General features: G+C 33.6%; 1 protein-coding gene across 1 annotated transcript in view; it reads left to right on the top strand.

Annotated features, from left to right (window-relative positions):
• FAM185A (family with sequence similarity 185 member A) overlaps positions 1-10198 on the top strand; it is a gene marked incomplete at its 3' end in the record, with an annotated part of 45020 nt that extends 34822 nt beyond the window's left edge. Inside the window, exons 6-7 of the mRNA XM_007450096.1 lie at positions 6401-6496; positions 10142-10198. Coding sequence (XP_007450158.1) covers positions 6401-6496; positions 10142-10198 — 153 coding nt within the window. The remainder of the gene's footprint in view (positions 1-6400; positions 6497-10141) is intronic.
• Between the last annotated feature and the right edge of the window lie 4 nt (positions 10199-10202).

Here is a 10202-nt window from a genome sequence, read left to right as displayed (position 1 = left end):
TTTCCTTCTTATGCTTAATGTTAATAAAGGCACTCTTGCCACCTTATGCTAAATGTTAGTGTAGTGTATCTTTTTCTGTCCATTAACTCTCAATCGGTCTTTATGCTTAAAAAAGCATCTTTTATACATAGCATATGGTTGGAACTTGCTTTTTTTAAATTCATTTTTAGAATTCTGTCTTTTTAAAAAATTTTTTAACTTAATTTATTTTTGGCTGCGTTGGGTCTTTGTTGCTGTGTGCGGGCTTTCTCCAATTGTGGTGAGCTGGGGCTACTCTTTGATGCGGTGTACAGACTTCTCATTGTGGTGGCTTCTCTTGTTGCAGAGCATGGGCTCTAGGCATGCGGGCTTTAGTAGTTGTGGTTTGCAGGCTCAGTAGTTGTGGCTCGTGGGCTCTAGAGCGCAGGCTCAGTAGTTGCGGCACACAGGCTTAGTTGCTCCGCAGCATGTGGGATCTTCCCAGACCAGTGATCGAACTTGTGTTCCCTGCATTAGCAGGTAGATTCTTAACCACTGTGCCACCAAGGAAGTCCCTAGAATTCTCTGTCTTTTAATTGGAGTGTGTAGTCCAGTAGCATTTAATATGATTGTTATGGTTGGGTTATTGGTCTACCATTTTGTTATTTATTTTATTTTGTCCCTTCTATTTTTGTTTCTTTCTTCCTCCCTTTTTTTGACATCTTTTGCATTAATTGGATATTTTTCAGAATTCCATTTTAATTTTCCTTTTGACTTTTTAGCTATACCTTTTTGCATTTTTTATTGGAGTTTCCAGTGATTTCAATATAGAAATTTAACTTTTCTCAGTCTATTTAGAATTAATGTTATGCCACTTCATATAAAATGTGCAAGACTTGCAACCAGATAGATCCATTTAACTGTTCTTGTTCTTTATAGTATAGGCTTTCTTCTATCTACATATATTGTAGATCCCTTAATATCGATTCGTTGATAAGACTTTTGCTTTATATTGTTATATGTATTTTAAAGAACTTAAAAGAGAGGAAAGTAATATTTTATATTTATCTAGATATTTACCATTTCCAGTGCTCTTTATTCTTCCTGAAAATATGATTTTACAAGTGGTATCATTTCCTTAGCATTTCTTATAGTCAGTCCAAGTCTGCTGGCAATAAATTCTCTTAGTTTTCTCTCATCAAAAATGTCTTCATTTTGCCTTCTTTTTGGAAGAATATTATCATTAGGTATATAATTCTGAGTTGATTTTTTTTTTCTGTATGAATAAAATATAAACCAGAGGGCTTCCCTGGTGGCACAGTGGTTGGGAGTCCACCTGCCGATGCAGGGGACGTGGGTTCGTGCCCTGGTCCGGGAGGATCCCACATGCTGCGGAGCGGCTGGGCCCGTGAGCCATGGCCGCTGAGCCTGTGCTCCGCAAGAGGAGAGGCCACAACAGTGAGAGGCCCGCGTACCGCACCCAAAAAAAAAAAAAAAAAATATATATATATATATATATATATATATATATATATATAAACCAGAATAAAAGACAGGTAACAAACTAGAAAGATATCTGATACATATATATAAAATCTCCATCCAGATGTACGTACAACAATTGAGAAGAAAAGGAACAATCAGTGGGATGGGAACATGGATAAACATGAACAAGCAGTTCACAGGAGAAATAGTCCATATACATGTACAATGTTGTTCCACCTTACTGCTAATCCAAAACATCTAAATATAAACAGTCATGATTTAAAACATTGATAATATCCATTGTTGAGAAGGTTATGGTGAAACAGAGATTCCTATCAGTTGTTAGTTCAAGTATGAATTGATCAACCATTTTGTAGGTCAGTTTGGAAACGTATATCAGAATTGGAAGTATCTACATTTGCTTTGCTCTAGCACTTCCTCTTTTAGAACTTTATCTCAAGGAAAAATCTGGTAAGGATATAAAGATATATGCATGAGGGCATTTATCTCTTTGTTTATGATAGCAAAAGAGAGTATACATTTTAAGTTGTTCCCAGTAAGAGAATAATTATAGTATGGTACATTCATAAAGTGAATATTACTCAGCCTTTAACAATAACAATAACCTAGCTCTATAGTATACAATATAGAAAGATATTCCTGACATTTTATTAAATGAATAAAAAAGAGTAAAACCTTGTACTATCATTTCAAAATATTATGTATATTTTCATATCAAGCATTAATTCAGAAAAAGAAGGGAGGAAAAGAGAATGGGAGAGGAAGTGAGAGAGGAGCACAGCAGAAATCATCCAACATTTATATAGAAATCAAAGCTGTTTAGATCCTGTGATAGGTTTCTTCCTTTGAATATATCTGGACCTAAGTCACTGATTTGTGGGAATACATCCCATTTCTGCTGACAACTAGGTCAGGAGATGCCATACAATTTTTCAAGAACCCACTTGAGCTCTTTCATAAGTCAAAAAACATTGCTAAATTTTTTGTTTAATAATAGCATACTGCTTAAGAGGTTAAACAAATAAACAGAAAGTTGACATAATATTTAAGCAAGTCAGCAAAGTCCTAGTTATCTACTTGGTGATGTGCTATTTCTCACTTTAGTAAATTGGATGGAAGCAACTCTATTACCCCTAGAAAACAGTAAGCAATCAGGGTCAATGAAAAGCTTGAACTACCTTAAGACGACAACTTTTTTCATTTCTATAAGCAAGAATTGTATACCTATCTGTGTACATTACTGAAGCCTTAGAAAAAAGGGCTGGTTTCATTCGTAAATCTCTTTGTCTTAAATAGAATCAAATTTTACATTTTGTTTTTTGGGGGGAAAAACTCAAAACAAAATGTTTTGCTCTAGGAGCAGCAGATTTTATCTATAAAAGGCCAGATAGTAAAATTTTTAAACTTTGTGAGCCACACGGTCTATCTGTACTATGGACCTCTCTCACTTTACATGAAAGCAGCCATTGACAATATAGGAACAAATAGTTGTGTCTGTGTTACATTAATACTTTATTAAGAAAAACAAGAGGGGGCTCTAATTTGGCAACCCTGCTGTAGAGTCTAAAAACCATTGTTGTTATGAATCTGGAGAAATTTGGGGTTTGATGCCTTAATCCCAAAGATGACAAGTGGGTAATGTTTATTTGAAATTTCTTGATTGATTGGTTTGTGTTTTCCTTAGAGTAAAAGATCTGCTGGAGAAAGTTGAAGGCAACTCTGCAAATCATGACACCCTAATTAAAGTCAATTGAGTAACTTGGATTTTGAGAAATTGAGATCAGTAGAAGCAAAACAATTACAAAGAAACAAAAAGTGATTTAGGTACCTGAGCGGGAAGTTTGTTAGATTAGCAGAGGCTTCAAAATATTGGAATGGATATAGAGAAAAGGCCATATAATAGTATCAAATTGGAATATTATGAGACTAGAGGTGATTTAGGTATTATACTATCTGATTTCAGGAAAATGGATTGTGTCACCTCCATGATTCCTTTAAGAAGAATATGTATAATTATGGTTCTTTAATTCTAGTTGAGATAATATAATTGATTAGCTTCTTAGGTAATCTCATCAGTCACTTGGATTTTGTAAATACATTCTAACCTACATCCCAAAACCCTGTTCTTCCTAATTTCCATAATACATTTAGAGGTCTCTTAGAAGCTGAAGTGCTATAAAAATTTTGATTATGTATATCAAAACCCTGATTTTACCTAGACTCATATTTTTAAAAATATCTTCTTCTGGAATACCTGGTCATCTTCCATTTAAAAAAAGTCAACAGGAGAAAGCAGAGCTTGATAGTAGATAATGGTGAAATAGAAGTTGCTCACCCAGCTTTACTTTCCCTGCCCTATGTTGCCTCTTTTGGAAGGCACTGCCAAAAGCTGTATACTGGTAATTATATCTTTTAAAAAAGAATATCTTCATAGGTTTTTTTGGGGGGTGTGGGGAGCAGTAGGGGTTGCCTTGTGTGTCTCTCATAAGCCCAGCCTCCTATATGCTGTCTCCCTAACATAGAATACCTAAGCAGGACATTAATTTAGAAAACTTTCCTTGAAGTGACCTTAAAATTCTGCCTTTGCAAATCCTTTACATCCTATATATAAAATTCGTTCCTTGTTCTTGCAATTAGTGTAGCTTTGGAAGTGTAGGAATCAAGTTGCAGAAATCAAGAAATATCTTTTGTGTTGCTGTTCCTTAGTTATCTACATGTTGACACTTGAGGTGAAATTATAAAAATTCAGAAGAATTTTCTGAACATGCTTGAACAATTTCAAGAGAATTCTCCCTTTATCTGAAGGAAAATAGAAAAGTTTGGAATTTTAGCCTTTTGAGCTTAGCTCTTATTCTTTGCTTAATAGCAGAGTATTTATCACAAATATCTATACATTTGGTTATATATAGTTTTAGCTGGTAGTTGACATCAGTTTTTCTCTTTTGTCTGTGTAATTTTCCAGGAAAACTCAGTGGTCTCTGTCAGATGAACAAAATCTTTGTCCAAAATTGTGGTGATAGAAAACTCTTTGTGGGAGTTTATTCCAGTCACTGTCTGGACTAATAATTTTCTGTTTACTTCTTAATCTCTAATGCATATTTCCCTTAAGTCTTCCTCCAAGAGCTATAATAGAATTTTTCTGTTTTGTGAGTCTCCAAAAAATGAAATTCTGTGAATGAAGCCTTAATTTGACTCTTGATAATTAATTTTTCTTTCCAATCATTTGTATTATAGAATACAAAAGAAAATTAGTATTTGTCTTGCTACGTAGCTTTTAAAATACCACGTTTGCTTTCTCTTTTGAAAACACATCTTGAGTTTTAATTTTTTTGACAGCCTCCAGTGGATGGTCCATAATTAGAGCTCAAGACCGATAACATGAGGATGTAATTAATTAGTGGCTTAGGATATAATTATTTAGGTGTTGTTTATGTCCCATGTGAAGGGGAAAAGAAATAAAAAGTATTGTTTATGAACCATATAAAAATCTTGTGGGTTTTTCCCCCTAGAGAAAGCAAGAAATTAAACTGTTGTTTCAAATATTTTACTTTGTTCAATTTGGGATAATAGACACTTTGTAGTTCACATTATTTTACCGTAATATATATTTACATGACTTATTTAGGATGTAGTAAGAGATTTTTAAAGGAGTTTCTATTGGTGCCTGAGAAGAGAAATACTCATCCTTGTCCAGCTATTCTGTCATTTATATCCAGTGACTTAACTGCCCAGCTTCAGTGTTCGGTTTTGACACTTAAAAATTAAATACACTGGATCTGATAAATGGCATTTTGATTATAGGTTAGAGATAAATTATTATAAATTATCCTGAAGTCACATTTTAAACAGTTTCTTCGCAAGTTTTTATCTTTGTTTAGAGTCATTTAACATTGATTGTAAAGAAGAATGTTGGCTCCTTTGTGAGTGTACAAATGTTTTTTCCTTCACATTTTGCAAAAAGTACAATGTAATTTTTGGCATTATTTTCACCATACTCCCTACTTGGTTTCTACTTTGAAGTAATAAAACCTCCTGATAAAATATGCTTTTTAAGAGATCTCTCTAAAAAAATATGCTTTGCTCTTTTCAGGGCAATCAGATAGAATATTGAACTGAAAGTTCTGTTGCTGTGGGAAAGGAGGAAAAAGGAGAAGCTACCTAGCACTGACTCTTCAACATAATTCTCTTGTTTATCTGACTGTCAGCTTTCCCTGGAACTTGAAATGTTGGCTGATTGAAAACTGGGTTCATTGTTGACATAGGGAAATTTGAGTGTCAAATCAGGACCACCTTAATTGTAATTTTCTTCCCCTGACTTAAAGATAATCTGTTCAATTCCAGAAACTTGAAATATTTAGATATTAACAAGCTTCACCCACTTTTCAGGTCATTCCTTCCCTCCCTCCCATCTCTGTCCCTCTAAGAAATGCAACAAAACCTAATCTAGAGTAATCTTTCACTATTAGCCACACTTTTTAGTACTAGCAAATTTGCTAAAAGGAGAAAATATAAGAGTTTTGATTTTTGTTAACTTCGCTACTACTTATATGTGACTGTACGTGAAACAGAGTTCTTTAGTAAATATTGAAAGTTGATAATAAACTAAATGTATCAGTGGTGCTTAATGGTCTTGGCTGTCATTGCTTGTGTACTGTCCTTCCTACACATTAGGTTTTAGAGTAAACATGTTTAGAGTTAAGTTTTGGAGATTACTACAAGCAGGGATTTTCTTATTAGTTATCCAGCTGTAGATTTCTAGATTGCTGATTCTATTTTCATTTTAAAGCAAAAGATGGTATAGTTATAAGGAAAATATAAAACCTTGTAGGACTCTTAGCTCCTTATCCTAATGCTGAAGTAGAGCCTTTTATTTCAAGTTTATAATTTCAGTTACTCAAATAAGACGATTATGCTTATGGTTCTTCCTTCCTCCTAGATTCGTCTTCTGGATGTCTAAGTGCCTCAACTTATCAGGGTGCCATAGATGTTTATGTCAGCCAACTGGGAAAAGTGGAATTGAAATCCCATAAAGGTTAGCCAAGTAGAATGTTTTATTTTGACATATGGTGTAAGAAAGGTTTTATGTAACATTCAGGAAACAGATGGTCAAATTATCTTATCTACACTGACATAGAGATTTCAATAAAATTTTTCTCTGTTAGAACCTGATTTAAAGACTGGAATACTAGCCCTCTAGACCAGTGATCTTTGAAACTTTTGGAACAGGTGGCCATGAAGACTATCTTTCCTTTTGTAATACAAACAAAACTGTTGTAATTTATTGACTGTTATTGTGGAATTTTTTAGTTTTAGTGTTTGGGTTTTTCAGTTTAATGTCGGAAATAGAATATTCTTTGGAGGGAAAGTGCTCTCATACATTTTTTTGGAAGCTTTCCTGCTAACTTGTAAGAGGACCTTCTCAGGCCATTACTCTAGAGTAATACTTTAAAAAGCGTGATCCTGCAATAAAGGTATCACCAAAAGATCCTCTAAAGTGATTATTGACTTAGTCTCTTATAGTATCAGGCTTATGATGTGTCTCTTTCTGTAATCTTATTTCTAATACAAATAGCTTATTCTAAGAGTCCAAGTCTTTCATTAATAATTACACACTTTTTAATCATCTGAAGGCTGAATATACAAGTCTTTGCGTGCATGCATGCACATAGATGTACACGTGCATGCTGGCAAGTGACTTGGGTACTTGGAGTAGCTTGGCTATAGTGGCTTACGTGACCTGGGTTCAGAAAGTTAAGAACCATAGCTCTGTATAAAAAATTTTTTAGAGAAAGTCTGGAAGCTCTTGCATATGTGTATAACAAGGAAAAAACCTCCACAGAGACCAGTTGTTCCTGCTGTTAGTAATTTCTTTGCCATGTTGGCAAAGTTTAAATACTTTAAACCTTAAAGTTTACATTTTAAATACTTTAAAATTTAAAGTTTTAAAACTTTTTAATAGCTTTTTGCCCAATGAGGCTCTCTTGTCAATGTCAAGATAAAACTACAAACACAGACGTCTGAAACTGAAGTTATTGCTGAGACACAGGTATTTTTTGATTTCTCAAGATCATATTTTTTTTTCCTTTTAAATAGGATAATATTATGTTCTCACTAAATTTCTAAGAACTTCAATAATACTATTCAGGGTATTTTGTAAATGTCAAAAAAAAAAGTCATATAATTGCATTCTTGTATTATGAAGACCCAAGGAGAATGAACATTACTACATTTAATGTAACTAGTAACAGAGTAAAAACAAAGTTTTGAATAGCAGCTCTTACATGAAAATTATTTCCTGTTTTGTATGGATGGGCAAAAAAGTAAAACAAAACAAACAAAAAGCATTGCTAATCTTCATCCACTTTAATTATTTTTAACTATTATTTGGATTATTGTTCCAGTAACTTATTAAAATAGCATATGATGTTATAAGATTTGATTGGGATTACAATTTTGTGTTTTCTCCTATTGGGACCATGATACTGGCAGGAGCTTAAAGATAACTGGAAACAAAAGATTTCTATCTTAATTCAGGTCTCTAATTCTCACTACACTTGGGAACAGTAACTTTCTGGAGTGATGGAAAGTTATTCAGGATTCTATTGCTTAATAGTAAAGACATCTGGAATCCTTTCCAACTCTGCCACTGTCTTGCTGTAGGGTTTAAGAGCCAGCTATTTGAGTATCTTAGGCTGTCCTTTCAGCTCCTATGGCCATTTTGTCAAGTGTAAAAGAATGTCACAATGCTTGTTTCCTCTCTTCCTATGAAACTTAACATAGTGACCTTATTCATTCATTCAGAAAGGCTGTGTTATGGCTTGAGAGTCAGAACTGCATCTGAGTACTGACTTTTCCACTTAAAAATTGTCCTTGATAAAGCCACTAATCTTAATATATAGTATCCCTTCAATTAATGATGCTGTTGTTAGTATTAGTTCACTTTTTAATTTTTTAAAAATGGTATTGATGTCAATAACCGTGAAGCAGTTTTTGAAGTGAAAAGAGGTTGAAGACATACAGGAGCTCTCTTTTCTAAAGAAGATAGTCTTAGAGATGGGACATTTGGGAAAGCTTTCAAATCATGAGAATTCTTCATTAATAAATAGGAATGGAGTTTTAATAGTGATAGTTTTTGCTTTTTAAGGATGTGGAGAGAGATGGGGATAGAACTATCTGCACTGCTTAACATTTTTAAAACTCTGACAGATTTAAGATCCCTTATTTAAGAACAGAAAAGAAAGATGTTCATAAAATTATTACATTTGATGTATGTAGAGGTAATATCCTAGAAGAAGTTTTTAAAATCTGTTATTTTCTACTTTTTAAAGTATGTTTGGTAGAAAAAACATGTATCTTCTGTTCCTCCTGACATTTTCCAGGTTTGTTTTTGTTTTGTATTTTCCTAAAGCTCTCATATCTGTTTTTATGGGCAACTCCTGTTAGTAGTTTACATTTAAACCCTGAAAAGCAATTTGTTTTTTAAATAAGATAAACCGATTGTATTTATGTGCTTTGTTCCCCCCCTTTTTGAGTAGTAAATATGAAACTTCATCAGTCTTAACTCCAGATTTCCAGCTCCCATTAGAAAGGCTGAGAAGATGTGGAATTATTTAGTGAAACTTAAGCTGATGTTAACCAAACTAGAAAGCACACAAAGACCCATAAATAAATGCCTTCTAAAAGGAATCTTTACAACATTCACAATGGATGTCATCCTGACCGTCTTGGTCCACAGAGTTGGAGTTACTGTTTTATGGGAAAGGCCTCTCATTTATTTGATATATGAGAAATAGAGAAAGAAAAACTCTTGAAACAGGAGTGTACTGGTGAGTTTGCGCTGCAAACCACATAATTGTTTTGAAAAATGATTCCTTCCTAACAAGAGTAATTTTTCTTATTTCGTCCTTTAGAAGTTGAATTATTGTAAGATTGTAGATGAAATAAAGTTGAGTGTCTTGCTTCAGGTACCCAAAAAGTCTGTAATCCATTAAAAAGAAACGTTAGTCAGTTGAAATTTAAATATTTCCGTTTTAAATTTTTGTTATCACCCTCTACACACCCCCAACCAAACAAGGTACCACTGAAAGCACAAGAGCTCAGGGTTCTGGTTGTATTATAATGATCAGTGAGGTTACAAGTCCTGTAATACAATGAGGTAGCAGTGTATGAAACACGACAATGGTTAAGAGCATAGGTTTGTTGTCATTGAAATGGATCTTGATTCCAGCAGTAGCTGTAGTGGAAACTTGAGCAAGTTCTTATCTGTAAAATCGGAATTATAATAATACCTCATAAAGTTGAGAGAGAGATTAAAAGATAATATAATGAAGGTGTTTGGCTCTTAGTAAATGCTCAATTAATGGTAAATTCTGTCTATAAGCTGCATGTGTATTAAACTCTTCACTTTTCTGGTATTGGATGATCTGATTAGGGCTATTGGCAAAAAGAGAAATAGTAGTTCATGATGTCCTAATGACTCATATTCTTGACAGAAGATACTGTGAATGCCTTGGGAGTACCTGGGAGTAAGGAAAAGGTACAGCTATTTAAATAAAATAAGCTGATGAGTAAAGACAGTGTATCAGGAGCAATGCTACCTGTTAAATCATTTTTTATAATAGGCTCAAGTACTTTTTATTTCTTTGCATTAATAAGCTCTCCTTTAAATTTATCACAGGATCTGTTCTTGTCAAGGTTGCATCTTCTCTTCAAGCTTATTTACAGTTATCAGGGAAAGA

Source organism: Lipotes vexillifer, unplaced genomic scaffold, assembly GCF_000442215.2.
Source record: "Lipotes vexillifer unplaced genomic scaffold, Lipotes_vexillifer_v1.1 scaffold712, whole genome shotgun sequence".
Lineage (NCBI taxonomy): Eukaryota > Metazoa > Chordata > Mammalia > Artiodactyla > Lipotidae > Lipotes > Lipotes vexillifer.
Note: the sequence above shows the minus strand (reverse complement) of the source record. Positions and strands in the feature narration are given on the sequence as shown.